Below are 22990 nucleotides of genomic sequence, written 5' to 3' on the forward strand. Positions count from 1 at the left end.
GTCACTACAGGAAATCATGGCTTGGCTTTATGCGCTCAAGTATATGAAGGCCCCACAGAAAGGATGCCTACTTATCTTTTTTATTTTATTTTATTGATTTCAGAGAGAAGGAGGGAGAGGGAAAGAGAGAGATAGAAACATCAGTGATGAGAGAGTTGTCATGCCCCCAACTGGGGATTGAGCCCACAACCCCTGCATGTGCCCTGACCAGGAATCGAACTGCGATCTCCTGGATCCTAGGTCAATGCTCAACCACTGAGCCACGCCAGCCAAGCCTTACTTATCTTTTATAAAGAATGCAGTCTCACTTATTTGTCGCTAAGAACTTTTCCATTCCTTTGCTTTATCTTATTTTGATTCAGAGACACCTACATGGTATTGTGTAGAAAGTACACAGCTCCAGAGGCCAGCTTCTAGTCCTACTCGCTGTTAACTAGCTGGATGACTTTCAACAGGATCTGGGCCTTGGAGACCTTATCTGTTCTGTCAGGGGCATGAGCTGGATGAACTTGCATGTTCCTTCTAGTTATAATACCCTATGATTCTCCCCCATCTTTCTATAAAGGACTCTCCACCCAGCCAGGCTCTATACCTTGAGTGATTTCCTCTTGAGTGTAGGCTCTGTTCTCCACACCATAGCTCTGCTTCATGAATTGAGGTTTACAAAAAGCATCCTCAACAGGGTAGTCCATGGGGTTCTGTTGCTTCGTAAGCAGGTGAAACTCGGGTGCAACATAAGCCAACAGGAAAATCCAGCCGTTGGCCACCAAGGCTGAGCTGAGGATGGTGTCATCCCACACGGTGTCAGGGGTAGGAGTGACCAAGAGCAAGGTGATCCAGGTCACCCAGATGGCAATGGAGAGGAGCGTGGTGAGGTAGATGTGGGCCCCGTGTCTCTTCCAGCCAGTGAAGGGCCCACAGAAGGTGAAGCAGGACGTGAGGAAGGTCAGCGCCATCAAGAAGAGGACAAAGATGAGCAGCATGACAAAGTCTTCATTGCGCCGAGGAGGAGAAAGCTCAGCGAAGATGTCAGCATTGGTCCTGTTCATGGTGAGGACGACATACTCAATCGCGATGACGTCCTGCACCAGGCTGAAGCCCACGGCCAGGCCCAGCATCACCAGCATGGACAGGGGCTTCCAGCCGCGGACCAGCTTGGTCAAGTTGAAAGCGTGAGCCAGGAGGCAGGAGAAGCAGAGGGAGAAGAGGACACCGAAGAGGAAGAAGCGCGTGGGCCCCGTGCTGCTGTCCAGTTCGATGATGAAGGCAAAGGTGAGGCCGAAGACCCCCAGCACACCCAGGAGGAACAGGAACTGGACCGGGAGCATCTTCCGCTTGTTGGAGTCCTGCACCTTGCAGACGAGGGCCAGGAGAGCGAGCATGAAGGCCACTGAGGTCACAGCCCCAACCGCGGCCACGGCTTCCAAGACGATGCCCCAAACTACATCTGTGTCACAAAGTCTGTAGTACCTGGAGTTCAGGCCATTGCGGCAAGTGCTAGGGGTTGTGGTCATTCTGCTCCTGCATAAAAGCAAAGTGGGGGCAGGGGGTGAATGTCCTGACAGACTCAGGCGCAGAGGACCAAGAAAAATTCAGAAAAAATTCTGTATGTTCAGCCAAGGTTTTGCCCATGAACTTACGACATCAGCTAAAGCTACTAACTTTCCTCCACCTCTTGTGGTAAATCCTAAAGGCTGATGAAGGGAAGGAACAAATCTCATGCATTCTTCCCCGCAGCTGAACTATATTAATATTTACCCTGAAGCTAGAGGACCCAGTGTGCTGTTGAGGGGGTTCAGAGTCTCAGTTCAAAAAATATGTCACAAATAACTTCCAGCATTCCTACTATTTTTCGCTAGTTTTTGTTTGCAATTAGTGAACATGGAAATACCTGTCTCAGACATTATTTGTGAACATCCCACTCTCTCATGGATAAAAGGAGTAATCTGAACTGTAGATTTCTCTACAGAAGACCAAACATTCACTTCTCACCCACTGGATTCTCTTCTTCAGCTCTGCTGTCACATAGTAGAAGGTTTTTCCCCTCCTTAGGGCTTGTAAGCCTGGCTCTACTAATTCCAAAAAGTAATGAAGGAGTCTTCCCTGTCATAATGAGCTCTCATATATGAATGAATATTATGTATATATTAGAATGTTATATTAGTGATATGTTAGAATAAGTTAAATAATATAAATAATATATAGCTTAAATCTATCTTCCTAACTTTTCTATGAAATTGGCCCTTCAAGTTTAACTTTGTATTATATAGTCATTCATTCAATCAATATTTATTGAATGCCACTCTGTGCCAATCACTATTCTAGATACTCAATGGGAAAGGAGGGAATGGACATGTTCTCTGCCATAGTAGAAGAGACAGACAGACAGATGCAATCTGCCACTACTGCCCCAGGCTCCCCTCGGCCTTCTCTCACTGTGGGCCTGTTGCCTGCACTCTACCCCACGGGAATTACACCACAGTCACCTCTAGTGCAGGAAGAGCACAGAACAAAACATGAGTTAGGTTCCACCTCTCCAGGGCAGAGACTGAGAAACAGAAGGAAAGAGAACAGGCCAGTGAGGTTCAGATACAGGCAACCCCTGAAACGCAAGTACCCGAAGTTGGTACACTTTGCTTACTGATGTGCACTCCAAGGTGCTATGGGAAAGTGAGGTGGGGGGCGCTCCCTTGTCCATGCCATGGTTATGGAAGAGGAAGAGCCCTGTCTAACTCAAGGTCAGCGCAAACAGGGGAAGGGGCCCAGGCAGGCCCTGCGCATTTCACCCTCCCTCACCCTCACCTCTCCTCTTCCGTCCCTCCCTCTCGGATCAATCATCAGGGTGGTATCTGGCTGGAAAGGTACTTCTCTCACCATCCCTGCCCTTTCCACTGTTCCTTCCCCACCCTTCAAAGTAGTGCTGTTTGTTGACAAGTCGTTGTTATCATAACTACCTGATAATTGATTATGAAGGACTTTGAATCTCTAAATCTTGACAAGAGACTGATGAGGTTTTGCATAGAGGACAGTCTGGGGATGGACAGAAGGACAGTAAGGCAGAGACCCCCTGCACCCAACTTGGACCTCTAGGCCCCTCACTACGGGTGCAACGGTGCAGGAGGGAATAGTGTCTAGGGGCCTCCTGACACCCACAGACCAGGGTCCGACAAGAGCGATGGGCAGTGGGCATGGGGTGGGAGAAAAACAATTTTCCCCAATTTCACGTCTACCTTCCCTCCAATCATGCCAGGGAGATAGAGAAACAGTCCCTGAACTGCCTTTAAAACAATGGGATTTTTTAAATGTTTGAGTTTTTGTGACAGACACTTTCAATCATAGTCAAAAATAAACAGTATAATGGAGGCTCATGGACTCATCATATAGTTTCAATTATCAATGTATCAGCCAATCTTGCTTCACTAATCTACATCCCCACCCCACTCACTAGATTATTTTTAAGCAAATCCCAGACATCAGGTCAGTTTGTCCATAAATACACACGTACACATATATGACAAAAACTCCTTTTTAACTTAGCCACACTTAAAAAATTAACACTGACCCTTTTATATCAAATATTCAGTTAGGGTTTCAATTTCCCAATTCTCTCAGAAATGTCTTTTTAAAAACTTTTAGTAAATATTTTTTACTTGAGTGACTAATTTTTTGAACTAATTATCCTTCTTTTTTTTTTTTTAATCTTCACCCGAGGAAATTTTCCATTGCTTTTCAGAGAGAGTGGAAGAGGGAGAGAGAGAGAAATAGCCATGTGAGAGACACATCGATTGGCTGCCTCCTACACCCGCCCCGACACCAGGCCCAGGGATGAAGCCTGCAGCCGATGAACATGCCCTTGGCTGGAATCGAACCCAGGACCCTTCAGTCCACAGGCCGATGCTCTAACCACTGAGAAACCAGCCAGGGCTAATGATCCTTCTTAACTGACCTCCATTAGCCATTCCCCAACATGCCCGGGATTACACAACAGGTCCAAAATGTCCTAAGTGCTTTCAATTTCGCTGGAAGAAAAGAACCTTCACCAGACTCCTTATCGAGTAGGCCTGTACTGAGAAGGTATCAGGTCTCCAGGGAATGGCCCAGATGAGGAAAAGACCTGGGGAAGGTGGCTGGGAGAGGACAGGGTTCTGGGAAGCTGAAAAGGACTTCCGGAAAGCAGAAGATCAGGCCCAGTTTTATGCACTTCACTCTGAACCCTCACAAGCACCTTATGATAGAGCCCACGTGATTATCCCTGTCCCACAGGTGCAGCAACTGAGGCACAAGTTAGCTGGCTAACCCAAGTCACACAGCTAGGCAGCGGAAGGACCAGGACTCAAACCCCAATTAGAACGTCAACATTGCACATCTCAACACAACACCACAGAGCCCCTTTGTCTGGTAAGAACTTAAAGCCAGAAGGGGCCCGCTAGTTAGAAAGGGGGTGACATTAGGCTTTGAGCATGGGTTAATCCGCCGGGAGCTGAGCCTACCCCTGAGTTGCCCCAGCGGTTCAGTTATGCATACCCCCCAGTTCCTACACGGTAAAGAAATGACTATCTGCCCGCTGACTGTGCGTGCTCTGCTGAAGAAGGCAGGGCAGGAGGGGAGGTCCTCTAAGAGAAAGCAAGAGGTGGGGCAGGAGGCATCCCAGGGCCTCCCCACCTGCGAACCCGAGGCAGTGGCCCTGAAAGCCAAGTTAAGATCCTACCATGGAGTTGGGAAATGGCCGAAGAAATCTCTAGGCCTCTTTAACAAGCCCACCGTCCACAGCCTAGCACCTCCAGCTCTTCAATGCCCCTTCACTGTGCCGCCCACGGTCATCTCCACCCGGACCACTTCAGAAGCCTGGCCTCTGTCTACCGGTTTGCCGGCTCCGAGCGGCTCTATTGGCATCCAGGGGAAGAGCCATAACCCTGCACAGCCAGTGGAAGGCTTTCATCCTCAGTCCCCATCTGCCTCTCCAGCCTCAGGCCTTGTCACCACACCCTCCTCCTCCAAGTCCCCATTATTCAAACTTTTTGTCACTCCTCCAAACAAGCCCGGGGTTCTCACTTCAAGCATGCTGTCCCATCTGTTCGGGGCATTCTCCCTGCTTCCCCACCCCCTTCATTTGGCTTTGTGGCCCCTTCTTCCAGGCTGCTTCCCTTGATGCCCACATCTAGTGAGACACGTGTTCTTTGAATTCTCAGGGAGCCTCTGCATTTCCTACCACTCTTGGCACGCAGCCCTGTGGTGCCTGTTGAGAAGTCTGCATCTCCCTCTAGACAAAAAGGTCCTGTGGAGGTGGGGTTATTAAATGTCTCTCCCCAGCCTCCAGCCTAGCACCTGACTGTGGTAAGTGCCCGGCCAGGATGGGTGAGCGAGCGTATGGTTAGGGGTTGCTCATGAGACGGTGGGGTGGGGTGGGCTGCACCTCACAAGCCCATCTGCTGTCCTTAATCCAAGTCCCACCACTCGCACCCACCCTCCCTCTCATGCAGGCTGTCTAAAATCCCACTTTGGATCCAAAGTTAGGGGCTCTGGGCCATGTCTGGAACCGTGCTCCTAAGTGACTGCAGGTGTCTCCTAGGAGACATGAATCCGGAGGCTTTCCCAACAAGCAGAGGAATTTACTGGAATCCAGTCATCAGCTCCCACCCAACTTCCTGATGACTAAACCCTGCACTTCCAAGGGAGATGGGGAGGTTTTAGTGGCCTGGGAAATGAGAAAGGGACTCTGAGTCAAAAGGGCGAGACCCCCCTTTTCACTTACGACAGTGGCTAACCGAGCCAACTACCTGCCTCCAATAACCCAACAGCACCCCACCCATGAATGAGACCCTGGAATCGCCTGGCACTGCCTTAACCTTTCTGAAATGACTCAGGCCATTGACCCAAAGGTTAAGGGAAAAAAGAAATAAAAAAAGGGTGGGGGGGGCAGTGGAAGAACAATGAGAGGAGGAAGTTGGGGAGAGGAGAGGCAGGCAGGGAAGAAGAGAGGGAAGGAAGAAAGGAGGAGAGGCAGGGAAGGAGGGAGGACGTCACCGGGCTCAATTCCAAACCCTCCCTTTACTCTGCCCCTTTAGGACGGAGGGGCTTTAGCTACCTCCACCTGCGGACACTATCTCCTGGAACCTCAACCCCTCTGTAAAATGAGGGCGGGTGCTCAACGAGGTGGTCTAAGCCTATGTGCTGTCATTAAAAGAATACATGCAGCAAACTGCTAACCCAGCTGGCCGGAGGTGAGGGTGAAGAGTCTGAGTGCAGGCCAAGGAGGAGGACGTCCACCTGCAGGACAAAGCCACAGGGAGCTGGAGCAGTGCCGACCCTGCACGCGGCCTTGACCAATATGTGGCGTTGACTCGTGTGCAGGGACAAATGCCAGCAAGTGATGGGTCTCTGCAGCCCTGCCCTGGAGTATCTGAGCATGAATTACCTGGGGCCCTGAACCTTCCCAATAGCTGATCTCATCTTCCTCCTTAGGAGATTAATCAATTTATCTCCTCTGTCATCTAAAAATGGAGAAGACAAGGCTCCCTCAGAGACTGCCTGGGAATAACATCAAATAAGAGGTGTCTGTTGAAGCTGAGCCTTCGCAGGCAAATTTGTGATTTTCTATCATTTTAATTTCCTCTCTGTCCTTGAAGTGCCACATTCAATCTGTACTAATAACAACAGTCACAATATAATCACAAATAAAAAGAATGACGTCTACTGCCACATGCTGAGCCCTCTTGTGAGCCAGGCACAACACTTAGTGTTTGTTTTTATGTGTATTTTTTCATTTACCTGTTTTTATACCTATTATCTCATTTAATATTCCTACAACTCCTTTTATAGGTGAGAAGACTGCGTCTTAGACGAAGTTACATGTCCCGCGTCACATAGATAGAAAAAATATCCTTTTATGAGTTTAATCATAATTTGATCTGTCATTTTATGGTGGGCAGTTAGACATGAGCAGAGCAAGGACAATGGGCCAGGTACAAAAGGTCACCAAAGCAGAAAGCCTTGGGTGCCTAGCAAAGGACAATCATAGGGTGGGACCTCGCCCCCAGGGTGACCTTACCTCCCCCAGCATATCGCTGGTCATGCAGTTTGGACCCCCTGACTTTTCCTCCCTAGAGATAACATCTAGGCCTCAGTTGTATTTCAGCTCCAGATCCAGAAAAGCAGCAAAACCAGCCACAGGTGACCTCAGGACCAACTGCATTGGAAAATGACTCCCTGGCACCAGCCAATCAATCAGTGGAGACCAAGACCCTGAAAGGACACACCTGGAAAGCTGATGAATATTAAGAGCTTTCCCTGAGACCTCCCCTTAAATCTCCACCCTTATAACGCTTAGGATGGAGGATCCAGAGCGCCCCCTCTCTCCTGGGAGCACACCTGTGCCTTTCCCTTTCCCCTCCCCCTTCCTTCCCCCCAGGCGCGTTACCATTACCTTCCTCACTATGGAGCTCCAAGGGCCCTTCCTTTGCCTCTATAACTTGTTTCCTAAACCCATTTCTTCTAGGAATTACTTCTTCTGCCTCTGTGACCTTATAAATACATTTCTCTTACAGTTTGAGTCTTGGCTCTGAATTCTTTCCTAGCCAGAACTCAAGTCCCAAGGTTACTGAACCCAGGTCCAGTCTGACCCCACCGGTCAGACACCTGGTGCCAGTTCCCACCGCCTAAAACAATTTCATCTCTAAATCAGTTATGATCTCAGAAGCTTTTCTCTCCAACTCCAGCCTCTCCATTTAAATCATCTCTGAGAGGTCTCCAAAGCAAGCAGTTTTGCATTAGGTCAATCAACAAACATTTAAGTGCCTACTTAGTGTTAGGTACTGTGTTAAGTGTACAAGTCACTCGGACCACAAGCGTGGCTGCTGCCCTTGGGAGGACCAATAGAGTTACACAGACATACAAACAAGGAGTTACTGAGTGTTCAGGGAATGCTGAGGGCACATGGAAAACAGGGGCCTGTTCTACCTAATCGAATTAAAAAAAAAAAGGAAAAAAAAAGAAGCTTTAGCCAGGAAACCAGAGAGATGGGCAGGGAATGGTGAGAGACTTGAGGGAAGGTAGAAGAGATAGGGCTTGGGGAATGAAAGAGTACAGGTTAATTCCCAGATTTCTAATTTAGGCAACTGAATGGAGCTTAGAAATACAGACTTGTGAGGGGAGGTGCCAAGTTTAGCTTTGTTGAATCTAAAATGACTATGGGGCAGGCAATTGGAAGTATCCAGAAAGAACAAACATTAAGTTCTTCTGAGAGTTCACTCTGGGCCACACACAGTTATCATTTAACCCCCACATGACCCTATTATTATGCCCCCTTTTTACAGTTGAGAAAAATGAGGCACAGAGAAATTAAATTACTTTCCCAAGATCACATGGCTCTAAAAAGCCAGGCTCCTAGACACCAGGTTGAGGTGACCCCCTCTGTACTTGGACATGTGGGTCTGAGGCAGGAGAGGTTTGGGCTATACACACAGATTGGGCCCATCCGAGGCATCTGAAGGCTTGAGAGGAGACGATTACTCATGGAGCACATACGGTGAGCGAGAGGGCTGAGGACCGAACCATGGGAACACCATCTCATCAAAGCAGGAGCAAGAATCTTAAAAAGAAATCACTAGGACCTTAGCCTGTTTGACTCAGTGATTAGAGCACTGGCCAGCAGACTGAAGGGTCCTTGGTTCGATTCTGGCCAAGGGCACATACCTTGGCTGCAGGCTTGATCCCCTGTCCTGGTTGGGGTGCGTGTGAGAGACAACCAATCGATGTGTCTCTCTCACATCGATGTGTCTCTCCCTTCTACTCTCTGAAAAGCAATGGGAGGGAAAAATATCCTCAGGTGAGAAGAAAGAAAGAGAGAGAGAGGGAAAGAAAGAAAGAGCGAGAGAGAAGAGAGAGAGAGAGAGAGAGAGAGAGAGAGAGAGAGAAATCAATCACCGGGGATTATAAAGAGAAATAAGCCCAGGTGGTTTCCCAGAAACCAAGGAGCAGTTTCCCAAAAAAGGGTGGTCAATTGAGCTAAACGCTTCAAGGGGAGCAAAGAAAAGAAGGCCTGGGAAGAAAGCAAGCAAATCTTTTTTTTTTTTTTAACATTTATTTATTAATCCTCACTTGAAGGTATTTTTTCCATTGATTTTTTTAGAGAGAGTGGAAGGGGGGGAGAGAGAGAGAGAGAGAAACATCAACGTGAGAGAAACACATCGATTGGTTGCTTCCAACCCAGGCCGTAGGATGGAGCCTGCAACCGAGGTAAGTGCCCTTGACTGGAATCCCAACCTGTGACCCTTCGGTGGGTGGACTGGCGCTCTAACCACTGAGCCAAGCCGGCTAGAGCAAGCAAATCTTCCAAGAGTATCTTTTCTATCTGGTAGGAAACTGGGGCTCATCTAAGACCATCTCAGACAGTCACCCTCTTTGCCTCAGCACATACATTATTCTTTTAGCCAGAAAGACCCTACCCCTCCTATTTACAACACATTTACCGTATTGTTCAAACTTGGCCCAAATCTTGAGGTTTTTAAAAATTTATTCGTTCCATCTCATTTTAAAGTTGTAAGTCTCTTCATAGTTTTTGTAATTAAGTACTTCTTGGCACTCACGGTTTTCCATATATATGTTATATATTATGCTTGAATATCAGTGTTGACTCACCTATCAGATAACAAGCTTCTAAGGATTAAGGAAACTGAGCAAATCTTCTGTTTGTTGGTGCCCCTCACTATGTGCTCTGCACAGTGGTTGCTGAGCAAATGTTTGGAATAAGACTGACCGCTGATTATTTACTCAAAGCAAGTTATTTATTAGCAAGTGTGAGTAATGGGGAGGAAGAATTTTTGAAGATGAATATGTGCTGATCCTCATATTTTTATCTAGGCTGAATTCTAAGACAAGGGTGGAGTCCCACAGAAATTTTCTGCCCTGGATAAAGGATTAGTAATAATTGGAGAGTACTTCCAGGGAAACCTCCAGATCCCCTGTTCTGAGTAGCTATTCGTACTATGATGACATAAAAGTGATACATCATGGCAACAGCTTGTGAATAACATCTGAATAACACCAGTGAATTGAGCTTCAGTGCAGTAACTGAGTGAAAATAAAGCATCACACTACCATAGGCACAGCTAAACAAGTACAGCAACAGTGTTCATGCCAACATCTTCACTTTCGAGTAGTTCCATGGGGGTATTATAATCTTCCTCTATTCTAGACAAAGCATGTGAACTTTAGATTAATGTAAAATAAATTATGGAATATAAAATAAAAATACTGAAAATCATTTTTTAAAAATTTGAGTGAAAGTTTCAAATCTCTTAGGCCCAGAATCTTAAGAAATGAAATTTCCAGAAAATAGGTGGTTGAATAAAGTGAAGTCTTCTACTGGTATGCCATCTCAAAGCTCTCAAAGACACCTTTTTTAACATATCTCATTTCAATATATAATGGTAGCACATTCATGTTTGATCCAGCAAGCCCCAAGCTAAATTTGTCATCTTTCCACAAAAGCCTGTATTTCTAAGCCCTATGAATGGCATTACCATCGCCTGAGTGGCCTAGTAGAGCTAAAAATACAATATAGACTATCTAATGTGGGAGAGAGTGGGGAAAGCAGAATACATGGCCAAAAATTAGATGACAACAGCAAGCAACTATTATCACAACAAGTGCAAATGGTAACTCTTCTATTTTGAAAAAAGACTAAATTAAACTATATTATACTATAAGGACCTCACCTAAAACAACTGGGTTCAAAAAAGTCGAAAGCAAAAGGAAGGAAAAAATGAAAATAAATGCCAAAAAAAAGCAATGATAATAGATAATGTTTATTTAGCTGGTATTATGTGTCAGGTACACAGTTAAATAGCTTGCTCAAGGTAAGACAATTAAGAAAGAGTTGAGGTATTGATATCACACAAAGTGTAGTCAAGGCAAAAAGGCACTACACTATAATAATCAGGATACTTCACATTGAAGATACAACCACCATAAACTTTTATGCACTGAATAACATAGCACCAAAACACAGAAAACAAAACTACCAGAAGTACAAGGAGAAATCAAAAGAAATACTACAGTTGTAGGAGACTTTAATACTTCTTTACCAGTCTTCAGCAGATTAAAAAGAAAAAATGAATAATAATATGGTAAATTTTATATACGTCCTGTGGATACTTTAATCAAAATATTCTCTATCTTTATATCTTATTAGATCTCCATTATTGATCATATAATTCAGAGCCTCTATATCTGAGATCAGCAAACATTTTCTATAAAGGGCCAGATAATAAGTGGTTTAGGCTCTGCAGTCCATATGTTACAGCTGAAGCAGCCATAGATAATGCATAGACAAATGATCTAGGCTGTGTTCTGATAAAACTTTATTTACAAAAACAGGCTGAGAGATGTGTTTGGCCATGGACCTAGTTTACCGACCCCTGCTCTGTATGATTGCTTCTACGGAAAAGGTCTTGGAACATATACAAAAACAGCATATTTTAGACCACAAATAAAACCTGAAATCCTAAAATAAGAAATGTACAGACTATCGATCCTGACCACAAAGCAATAAAAATAGGAATAAAAGTAGAAACACACCAAACCACTCAGAAAATCTGAGACCCTTCAAGCGAAAACACTATTCAATTCACTGTTGTTAAAGGTCCTATTATACCAACACATCATTTCCTCAACCCAATGTGTGGATTTTTAAACAGCAGTGGACCTGAAGACCAACACCCAGAATGAGAAAAATTAAGTCACACAGTCAAAATTCTTCTTCACATGCTGTTATCTTCTATTCCCACGAGTGAAATACGAAGGCAAGGCGCAGACTCCACAGAGGACTGCCAGGGGACATGTGCAGATACAGAGGGGCTAGAATCTCAGCCTGCGAAGGAGCTGGGGGCCTTCGCAAGACCCCTTAGGAGGAACTCAAGGCCTAGGCCCTTGCCCCCTCACAGCCACAAGGTCCTGTAGAGTCAGGAGGAGAAACCAGGCTTCCTAACTCAAGTGGAGAGCACTTCCCAGGAATGTTCTGTTCATTTGCATTTGCCCTTGGAACTCACACCTCTCTAGGCCCTGGAGGAGCCTTTTAATCTCCCAAGTAAAACTCCTGACCCTTCCTCCCCCTCATTCCTTCCCTCTCCAAGTAGCACCCAGCACACAGCACTGGAGAGCCGCACTCTGCCTGGATCCTCACCCCTCCATGGGCCCCAGGCCATTGTATCTGAAGCGGTTCACCTATCCATCCCTTCAGGAATGAGCCCTCAGCAGCGGATGATTCAGCTGAACATCTGAGGTGTGACATTTACAAACCCTGAGTCGAGAATCAGCCGGGAAAGAAGTTAGGAATGAAAAAAGTCTTCAAATTCCTGCAACCTGAGCAGACTTCCCCTGTGTGCTGGCCTTTCCTTCCCCGCCTCCGACGTTGGAGGGGCCCTCTTGGGCGTCTTTGGGGCCGTTCCCAAGTCCTATTGAGTTGTTACTGAACATGCTGGAGTTCCTGAGCCACTCACGGGACAGCAGCGGAGGGAATGCTGTGGAGCTGACGACCCCACACTCACATCAAAAGAAGCCATGGCTTCTTTTAATCTACTTCCCGAAATTCAGAAGGCTTTTTGGGAAAGGACGGAATCATTGGAAACTTGTCAGTAACTGGGTGAAGTAACCATTGTCACCATCTTTCTCTCCCTGCCCCCCCGTCCCAGTTTCCACCCCTCTCTGCCCCAGTCCCTTCCCTTCCTCTGAGATCTTTCTCCCCCTTCTCTCTACCTCTCCATCCCAGAACTGCTCGCCTGCCTGGCCAGGATTCCACCCAGCAAGAGTGTGCAATGTGCCTGAAACTGCTACCTGATGTTCACTTTGCTCTGCGCCTCTGGCTTAGCCTGCGAAGCGCAGGAGAAAAAAGCAGCTCAGTTGTGTTAAACTAGGGGAATTTCTTTCCTGGGATTCTTCTTTGCAGAGCCAGCTGCAGCCCACACTGCCAGGCTTCCTCTCGAATTCCACCCGTCCCGACCCCGCTCACCCCCAGGATTTACATCCGGAGGCGGGGCGCGCCGCGCGCTCCGTGCGCCTCACTCACCCGGTGCCTCGGCTTTGGCGCGCGTTGGAGACGGAGCTGAGCCCCTGGGTGCTGCGGAGCCCGCGAAAGCGATCCCGCCCCAAAGGCGCCAAGCAGTTATAAAGGCGGCTGTCGCCGGAGGGAGGGAGCGAGCGAGGAGGTGAACGGAGGGACAAGGGGCGGGAGAGGGTCCGGGGGAGAGGACACGCCCATTCCAGTTCCACGACACTGCTCGCTGTTATGAAAATAAAGTCCGGGAGCCAGGGAATGAACCAAAAGCGGCCTGACGTCAGCGGCACAGTCACCCTTGAAATGGGGAGGAGGGCACCTGGCCCGCCCAGCTGCGCAGACGGCTCTGAGGCCAGCGCACTGGTGGCCTCCTGGCACCGCGTAAAAGAAGGGGGCCAGCGGACGCCTCCTTATCAGTCCCAAAAACTGGCGCCTGCAAGGGGAAGCTGCACCCGCGCTCCCCGCCTGGCACTCCTGTCCCCCAAGGGCAAGGGCCAGCCAGGTCGCTGCGCCTGTTTTAAGGTCTGGGTCCCACAGCCCGTGGGCCGGGGGGCCGGGGGAGATACAGGCTTATTTACCGTGTTTATTCGCGTAAATAGAACGGAGAGCTGACCCCCGCGTGGCCCTTCCCTTCTCTCCACGACTCTCGCCCCAGCGGGGCAGGATGAGAAACCGGGGACAGGAAAGAAGGTACCCCGCCTTCCCCGCTCGGGGCTCACCGGCCCAAGCGAGGGAGAGGCCAAGGAAAATTTACTCCTGGGGTCCAGAGAGAGCCCGAGGCTCCAACTTGCTACTACTGTCCTCAGATGAGACCCATTAGGGCTGCCCCGGGGGCGGAGAGATCATTATCTCTCTACTTTCCTAACCGCCTCTCTTAAAGCCTCACAATGCAGGTTTAGAATGGGGATGCCAGATAAAATTATGAAATAAGGAATTTGCCTTTGGTATCTGGTTCCCCCTCCCTCTGGCTGCCCACCCCTCTTCCATTATCAAGCCAATCCTACTGAAACTTGTCTTTGTTTACTTGTCAAACAATCCTTAAGTGGCTGACCGTAGAGTGTCAGGGCTCAGGCGTGGCTCTACCCCACTGCCTTGGGGGAGGGGGGCTCTGTGCCATTGAGGTGCCCGTTAGCACACCTGGTAAACTAACCTAATGTGTTACTGTGAATATGAATTAATGGGGGAATGTCCAGGGCTCCCCAGCTTTCTTGTCACTTCTTTTAAAATGTGACTTCTTGGAGAGAATACCCGCACCTTTGTTAGATTTATATTTTACTCCCAAGAAACCACAGCTATTGTCTTCAGTCTTGGAACACTTGTCTTCAGGCCTGCAGCCTACAGGTCTGTAAGCCCACCTGCTCCTTTCCTGGTGCCCCTAAACCTCTGTGTGTGTACGTGTGCCCCGGCCCTGGTTTGGGTGCAGATGGGAGGCAACCAATCAGTGTGTCTCTGTCATAATAATGTTTCTCTCTCTCTCCTCCCATCCCCTCCATTCTCTCTAAAAGATCAATGGAAAAAAAAATCCTCAGGTGAGAATTAAAAGCAAACAAACAAAAATAATAAAGGAGGAAGTTGAACTAGACCAACCTTGTCCAATAGATATGGACAAGGCACCTTAAAAGAAGTAAAAAAAAAAAAACACAAAAAAAAACCCAGGGAATTAATTTTAATAATATTGTATTTAACCCAATAGATCCTCAACATGATCATTTCAGCATGTAATCAATCTTTTAAAAATATTAATGAGCTATTTTACATTTTTTTCATTTCAAACCATGCCCTCAAAAGTCCAGTGTGTATTTTATACTTACAGCACTTGCCTGTGTAGATTAACTAGCCACACTGCAAATGCTCTAAAGCCCCATGTGGCTAGTGGCTCCCCTGGGGCCAGCACAGGTCCAGCAGTCTCTAAGGGCTCTCCCAGCTCCACACTGCAGGGTCTGAATCACCATGCCTAGGGTGAGGTTCATGACATCAAGAAAAAGATGTCAAGTCAGAGGAGGGAGTGAAAGCAGAGGGAACATGACTTTGGGGGTTCCTTCCCTATCCCCCTCCCCCTCCCCAGGACAAGAAACCCAGGAAACCTCAGGATTAAGGACGGTGTGTTCTGTTTTTCCTGTTACTCTTTGTTCTCTGGGTGACATCTGTCTGGCCTGTCCAGGGCTGTGTGCATAAGAGCTTTGTGGGGATGCTTGTTTCCAAGCACTGCCCTCGGCCACCTGCGCCCTTTAATCTTCACTCTGCTACTGACTTTGGATTTCCCACCTTGTTTCTTAGCACTGTCTCTTCTACACCCCCCCCCCCAACCTCTTTTTCCCCTCCCATCCCTTTGTCAATATACCAGCCCAGCACCAAGCCAGCACTGGGGGGAGGGCCCTGGAGCACATCATTTAAGGAGACACTGTGCCCTGAGATTGAGCGCCCCCTTACGCTGTGAGCCCTGGACCCCCAGCCCCAGCCCTGCCCCAGGACTCCCAGGGGTCCGGCTGTCTGGGAAGTGGGGAGGAGACTGGCCGGGTAGAATAGCTGAGTAATTTTGAGATGCCCCTGAGTGGGACAGGGAAGGGCCAGTAGATGGAATGATTCACTTTCTGGGTCTCCCATCCTGCTAAAATGGTCTGGAAAAAAGGTTGAGGCCCTTGGAAATCGTGGAAGAAACAGTATAAAAGGAGTCTGGAACGCAGGTATGAGTCCAACCCTGGTTATCCTCCTCTGAGTGTTACCTGGCTTCAAGTGACAGGTGGCATTGTTGAGGGACACAGAAGAGAAGCTCACATGATTGGAAATGAGGAGATGAGAAGAGAGAGCCTCACAATAAGGGTGCCTTTTTCCTCCTAAAAAAGAGGCTGCTCTGATGCTGCAGAGGCCTTCACTCAGCAGTCAGGCCAGCAGGGGGTCATTTTCCAGGAGGGTGGGCCCGGGTCAGCCTCAGTCTAGGAGTCCAAAGACCTGGGTCCCTGCAAACACCTCTCCTACAGACCCCACCAACCAACACCAGTGCCCCCCACTCCTGATTTCAGGAGTTAACCAGGAACATGGACAGCTCTACCAATGTCCTGGTCATGGCCCCTTTGCCAACTTTACCTCAGAATTCAGGGCTGTAGAACCTCAGGCCAGGGGCTCCCCCTTTCTCTCTCTTCACTTCTTCACTAGCAAGACCTCTCTGACCTCCTCCCTGACCTCAGTTAAATATCTGAACCCTGGTCGGTGCGGCTCAGTTGGTTGGAGGATCGTCCCATACACCAAAAGGTTGCGGGTTTGATCCCCAGCTGGGGCACGTGCAGGAGACAACCAATTAATGCTTCTCTCTCACGTAGATGTTTCTCCCTCCCTCTGTCTCTTTGTCTCTCTCTCTCTCTTCCTTCCTCTCTCTGAGAAAAGAAAGGAAGGGAAGGAGGGAGGACCTGAGACATAGGAGAAAAGCACTGGGACTTTTATTTCCTCGGGTCATTTCACTAATGTAACTGCTAGGGTCAGCTCACAGGTCCCACCAGGTTGCTGCTAACAATCAGCTGCTAACCATATAGGAAGCATTTGCTAGTCAACTGCACACCAAGTGTTGTAGGGAGTATACTACAAGGAGAGAAGCTACTACTCAGGCTATGCCCTGGCGGGAACGCCTATGTTTATTTAGAGGCTGTGGATGACCTTCTGTATACTTGTGTGGGGACGCAAAAGAAAGCTGCCTTTAAGGAGCTCCGTCTGGTGGAGAGACAGACAGTAATGAAACAGAAGCAATGCATCATGTTAGATGTTAGGCCACAGGAACACAAGGACCACACCTGGGCACAAAAGGCAACTGTGAACACCCCCTATAGCATACAGGGTAGTACTCACCCAGGGCAAGAGCCTTGAGAGATGAGTGAGAGTGTTTCAGATGGAGAGGGAAGAGGGGTGAGGAAGGGGAGGGCGTTCCATGCACAGGGGACAGGATTTACAAAGGCATAGACATGTGGAACAGCCCTGCCCCTGCCCTGCCCCTGCCGAGAGTGTGAGCACAGTGTGGGCACTGGGCAGATTGAGTGGGGAGCCCCAGACTCATCTTGGAACCAGAAGGCCACTGAAGCATGAAACCAGTGTGGTGGCCCTACATCCAATGACTGGTGTCCTTATACGAAGAGGACACAAAGAGATACACAGACACAGAGGGGACAGAGACACAGAGAGGAAGGCCAGAAAAGACAGACACAGAGATTGGAGTTACGCTGTCACAAACCAAGAAGCAGCAAGGATTGACAGCAGCCTCTAGAAGCTAAGGAAGAGGCATGGGACAGTCTCTCCCTCAGAGCTCCAGAGGGAGCCAGCCGTGCGGACGGACACCTCCTCGACTTCCGACTTCTAGCCTCCAGAACTGTGAAAGAATAAACTTCCGTTGCTTTAAGCCCCCCAGTTTGTGATCCTTAGTTAGGGCAGCCTAGGAAACTAATACACCTCTGAAGTGTAGGCAGTTTTGCACAAGGCAGGGGATTATGGGAAGTGCTACAAGGAGCCTGCCCAGCACAGCAGCAGTCTCAAGGACTTGATCTTGAAGTGGCTTTGGTTTCGTCTTCCCACCTCCACCAGGTGGAAGGGAGACAGGTGGAGTGTGCAAAGGGTAAACACACGTGGCACACAGGAGATGACACTTGAAGCCCCGGAATGCAGTCTGCAGGGAACCAGAGCCTGCAGTCAGCACTCTGGCCAACCCCCACCCATGCCGGTCTCCGGCCTCATGTCATCAGACTATGGAAAACGTCATGGTTACAGCTCAGACTTCCCCACCTTTTCTGGGATTGTCTTTAAGATTGTTCTCATCTCACACTCAGTGTCTTAATTCAGAGGAAAACTATGAGCTGAAGTCTCCATGCTGAAACCAGAGAAGTGCTCCCAGTAACCCCAAGGCTGGGTTAGAGTCCCATTAAGTGCCCAGACTGGTTCTGCGATGTGAAACCCAAGCAGCTGGAGCCCAGTGGACCTGTCCTGACCTACCTATCTCTCCTCTCTTTTTCTGTCTCTGGCTGCGCTCAGCCCAGGACAGGGAGTTAGTGGCCAGGATGATTTGTATGGGAATGAACGTGAATGATTTAAACCTTGGAGTTAGGAAGACCTGGTCTGAATCCTACTAGAAACTCCAGAGTCTATTCCCTCATCTGAAAAAGGGGAGTTTATAACATTTCATTCACAGTGTTGTCATGAGCATCAGAAAGACTGACATGGAGCACACAGGAGATATTCAGTGACATGCATTCACTCACTCTTGGATTTCTGGCACTGAAGGCAGGAAGGCAGCTCCTGGAGTCCGAACATAAAAGACAAATCGGGAAAGCCAGCACAAGTGCCTTTCAGCGTCTTACCCTGTCACTTCGTTACCCAAATGCCCATATACATTTTCTTTTCTTTTCTTTTTTCTTTTTTTAACCCTCACCTGAGGATATTTTTTCCATTGCTTTTCAGAGAGTGGAAGGGAGAGAGAGAAACATCGATGTGAGAGAGACACAACGTTGGTTGCCTCCCACACGAGCCCTGACCAGGGCCAGGGATCAAGCCTGCCACCAAGGTATGTGCCCATGGCTGGAATCGAACCTGGGACCCTTCAGTCCACTGGCTGAAGTTCTAACCACTGAGCAAAACTATCTAGGGCCATATACTTTTTTAAAAAACTGTATGTTTTTATTGACTTTAGAGAGAGAGGAAGGGGGAGAGAGAGAGAGAAAAACATCAATCAACTGCCTCCTGCACGCCCCCTACTGGGGATCAAGCCTGCAACCTGGGCATGTGCCCTGACCAGGAATTGTGACCTCTTGGTGCGTGGGACAACACTCAACCAACTGAGCAACACCAACCAAGGAAAATGCCCATATACTTTTCATATCTTACTCAATCAAAAGAAAAATTTCATTCGAACTAAACAGTTAAAGGAGTGAACAGATTTAATTTCACATTAACAGAAAGGCCTACTAATTCCAAATTCTACCTAGCAATAAAAAGGAATGAACCACTAATATGCATTACAACATGGATGAATCTCAAAAACGCAATGCTGAGCTAGAGAGTAAAAGACTACTTGCTGTATGCTTGCAGTTATATATAATTCTAGAACAGGCAGAATTTGTCTATGGTGACAAAGCAGGTCAGTGATTGTGTAGGGCCAGGGGTGGAGGGCAAAGGGATACAAGGGCACTTTTTTGAGATGATGGAAATATTCTTTACCTACATGTGGTAGCTGTGACACAACTTATGCACCTGTCAAGAAAGACTCAACAATCTGTACCCTTAAAAATGGGTGTATTTTATTACAAGTAAATTATACAACTAAAAAGATAATTTTTTTTAATCTTCACCCGAAGATATGTTTCCACTGATTTTAGACAGAGAGGAAGAAAGAGGGAGAGAGAAACACTGATGTGAGAGAGAAACATTGATCAGTTGTCTCCCATATGCGCCCCTACCAGGGATCAAGCCCGCAACCTAGGTTATGTGCCCTGACCCAGAACTGAATCTGTGACCCTTCGATGCACGGGACAATGCTCCAACCACTGAGCACACTGGCCAGGACTATAAAAGTGATTTTTTAAAAGGGGGTGCCTATTAAAGGTGTTGATGCTTAATACTAAAAAATTAATCACTAAGAATAGAATTTTAAGGAAACGCAAGGATGGCAGAGCCAGTACCTGGAGGGCATTTCAGGAGATGGTCCTGGCCTAACAAAATTATTTGGTGTCCTTTCCAGGCATAAGAAGCTATTTGGGAAATGTGGTTAAGACACCTGAGTATTTAGCACTCTGAGATTACCCACACTCCTACCTTACCCACACTTCACTCTCTGGTTTGAGCCTAGGATATTTAATCACGCAACAAATATGTATTGAATATCTCTACACGCCAGGCACTCTTCCAGAAGGTGGGCATTCCACAGTGAACAAGACAAAGTGTCTGTCCTCATGGAGCTTACATTTCAGTGGAGGGGAGAAACCAATAATCAAGGGAACATACTATGTTAAGCAGAGTGGGGAGGAGGTGGCCAGGGAAGCCCTCTGTGAGAAGATGTCGTTTAGGCACAGACATGGAGGCAGTGAGGGAGGGAGTCTTGCAGAAATCTAGGAAAGGCATCCCGGGCAGAGGGAACAGCGGTGCCGGGGGCTGTGCTTGGCATGTTCATGCAACAGCAAGGAGGCCAGAGAGACTGGGGAGGAAGGTGCAAGGGAGAGAGTGCGAGGGGCTGAAGTCAGAGAGGAAGTGGGGAAGGGAGAGGGTGCTGACCACGTCGGGCCTTGGGAAGCACTGTGAGGCCTTTGGCTTTCACTCTGAGTGAGACAGGAAGCCACTGGCCATGAGGAGTGACGTGATCAGACTTACATTTTATAGAGGGTCACGCTCCCCGTGTTAAGAACGCACATGAGGCCCTGGCCAGGTAGCTCAGTTGGTTAGAGTGTTGTCTCCATACGCCAAGGTTGCAGGTTCGATCCCCAGTCAGGGCACATACAAGAATCGACCAATGAATGCATAAATAAGTAGAACAACAACTCTCTCTCTTAAATGAATATTAAAAAAAAAAAAATGCACATGAGGGCTGGGGCAGGGCTGGCCAAGTCAAGAGGCAGGGCGGCCAGCAGGGGCCACCTCCAGACAAGGTTGCCTGGGGCAGGGATAGCAGAGCGGGGTAGTAGGAAGTGACCGGATACTTTCCAAAATAAAGGCAACAGAACTTAATGAATTAAACGTGGTGCACGAAAGAAAAGGAGTCAAGGGTGATTCCAAAGTTTGAGGCTTTGAATATAACTAAAAAGAAAATCCCTTTTGTTATATATGGTATCTTATCGAGAAACAACGGGGGCCTTTATAACTAAATTCTTCTTAAAATTAAATGTCCATATTTTAAAATTAAAACAATGTGGACTACCCCATGGTTTTGATGCCACACACGAAGTGCAAGAGGCAGTTTTAAAAATATAAAGACCTAAATATTGAAATTTCTGAGACATTTTGAAGGCTAATGGGATCAGTTGTGGGACGAAGATTGAAAACTGGGATGATTCCATAAGTGTTTTGAGCACCAGCTTCTCCCAACAGAATTACAGAAATGCTTTCTTGTTGGTTCTCAGAAGAATCATGAAATTAGAAATTATTTCATGGTCAGGTCACTTGCACCAATGTGGTTGAGTTGGATGGAATGAAATAATTTTGTGGTGAAGCAGGAGTTTGGCGACACAGTCAGATTAAGACAGAAATTAACATGAAGCTGTCAGTCCCTAGGGTGGTTTAGAATAAGCCAGTCATCACTTAGCCAAAGGGGGGGAATATCACAGGAGCATAATTATAGTTTTGTCCATCATGGTTGTGTGTGTTTTTTAATTCTCTATTGTGTCATCTTCCACAAGTTTAAAGTCATAGGTTTTTGAGGGATTTCTTTCCCCACGATTGTTTACAGTGATGATTCATTTAGATTCCCAGCATAAGACCAGGAATTCCTTCCTCTGCCTTCAATCCGCAACACTTCTCTCCAACCAAATAAAATGAGAGGAGTGAAAGCATGTCTACTGGAAGTATCTGAGATCTTGCTCCTTAACACTTGTCACCAGTTTGACTCAACTAAACTCTTATAAAAATTCTAATAAATAAATAATTAAAACATTTCGACTCTCCCTATGTTCCTAGAGTGGTAGGCTTGGCTGAGACCCATAAAAGAAAACTGACCTGCCTGAAATTTACTTGATGAGATAGTGGAACCCAGGAAAATATTCTTACCAAGATAATAAGGTCAGTAAATGAAGTCAGTTCTCCTCTGAGAATATATAATGCAGCTTTACTCACGATTTCCTGAGTTTTCAGGAGAAGAATGAAGCACCTGATGGCAGAAAGCAGTAAGAACCAAATATTGATTGGAGGTCTGCTCTGTGCCAGCTCCCCCTTTTTATGTAAAAAAACTAAGGAGATCTATTCATATAATCTCTCAGTGAACTTACACAAAACACCTACTACGTGCCAGATATGTGTAGTGTTTCAGATGAAACTGAATCAATTAAAGGGCTTTATCCAAATCAATAAATCACCTTTGCATCAAAATGTCCTTCCTCTCCTCTCTTGGACTGGAAAATCAGCAGATTATCACTTTGTGTGGCCTGTTATTTGCTAAGTGTATTTAGGTTTTGGTAGCCAAAAGGGCATGTCCCACAGGGAATGGAATGAGAGGGGTCCCAGACTGCTTTCAATCTCAGGCCATATCTGAGTCTGGTTCTGGCCTTGTCCCAGAGATGGGCCGGTGGCATCAGAGGACAAGCAGGCTGATTAACTAGCTAATTCCAAGGACAACACAGACCCAAACCAGAGTGAAACTCCTGTGGAGAGGCTGTGGGCTAGCACTCAGGGCACACCCTGGGTCCCGCCAGCAGGGACACATTGCCACAGCAGCGCCTAAACCACCCCAGCCTGCGGCAGGTGGAGAGCAGGACAAGTGTGCTATTGGGCTTGCCACTTGCCTGCCAGCCATTTCCTTATTTCCCTTGTTCTACCCTAAACCACTACTGCTGGAAACACCTTTTCAAGAAACTGATGGGTGTGACCTGGGGAGGAAACAGTGTAAATAGGCATGACAAAGGTGAGTATTGAGAAAAGAAGACTATTTTAAGAAACGTGGGAGAAGACTAAGCCACTTTGGTCTTGCTGAAGATGAAGTCCTCAGATATTTCCTGGTATGACTACTAGTTTCCCATAACCAAGGCTTGTCCTAGATCCCCTGTGAAAGAAGTTTGGAATTGAGAACCATGGAAATTTTATTTTCCCACTATAAAGAAGCATGGATCTCTTCCCACAGGATAATAATAGTGTGTGTGTGTGTGTGTGTGTGTGTGTGTGTGTGTGTGTGTGTGACAGAGAGAGAGATATAGACTATAGATATACATATATATGCTTTGCAATGTTGAACTATTAGTTAATAATATTTGGACATGAGGGGAACCCTTA

General features: G+C 47.3%; 1 protein-coding gene across 3 annotated transcripts in view; it reads right to left on the reverse strand.

The window, feature by feature from the left end:
- GPRC5A (G protein-coupled receptor class C group 5 member A) overlaps nt 1–13278 on the reverse strand; it is a 68367-nt gene extending 55089 nt beyond the window's left edge. Inside the window, exons 1-2 of one of the 3 annotated variants that reach the window (XM_081130841.1) lie at nt 13064–13136; nt 593–1521 (exon numbers count right to left, since the gene is read on the reverse strand). In XM_081130841.1, coding sequence (XP_080986967.1) covers nt 593–1514 — 922 coding nt within the window. In that variant the 5' untranslated portion in view covers nt 1515–1521; nt 13064–13136. Of the gene's footprint in view, nt 1–592; nt 1522–12181; nt 12247–13063 lie in introns of those variants that run through there. The other 2 variants (XM_081130843.1, XM_081130842.1) reach the window with 2 other exon arrangements.
- Between the last annotated feature and the right edge of the window lie 9712 nt (nt 13279–22990).

The sequence above is a fragment of the Miniopterus schreibersii genome, assembly GCF_964146895.1.
Source record: "Miniopterus schreibersii genome assembly, chromosome: 2".
Lineage (NCBI taxonomy): Eukaryota > Metazoa > Chordata > Mammalia > Chiroptera > Miniopteridae > Miniopterus > Miniopterus schreibersii.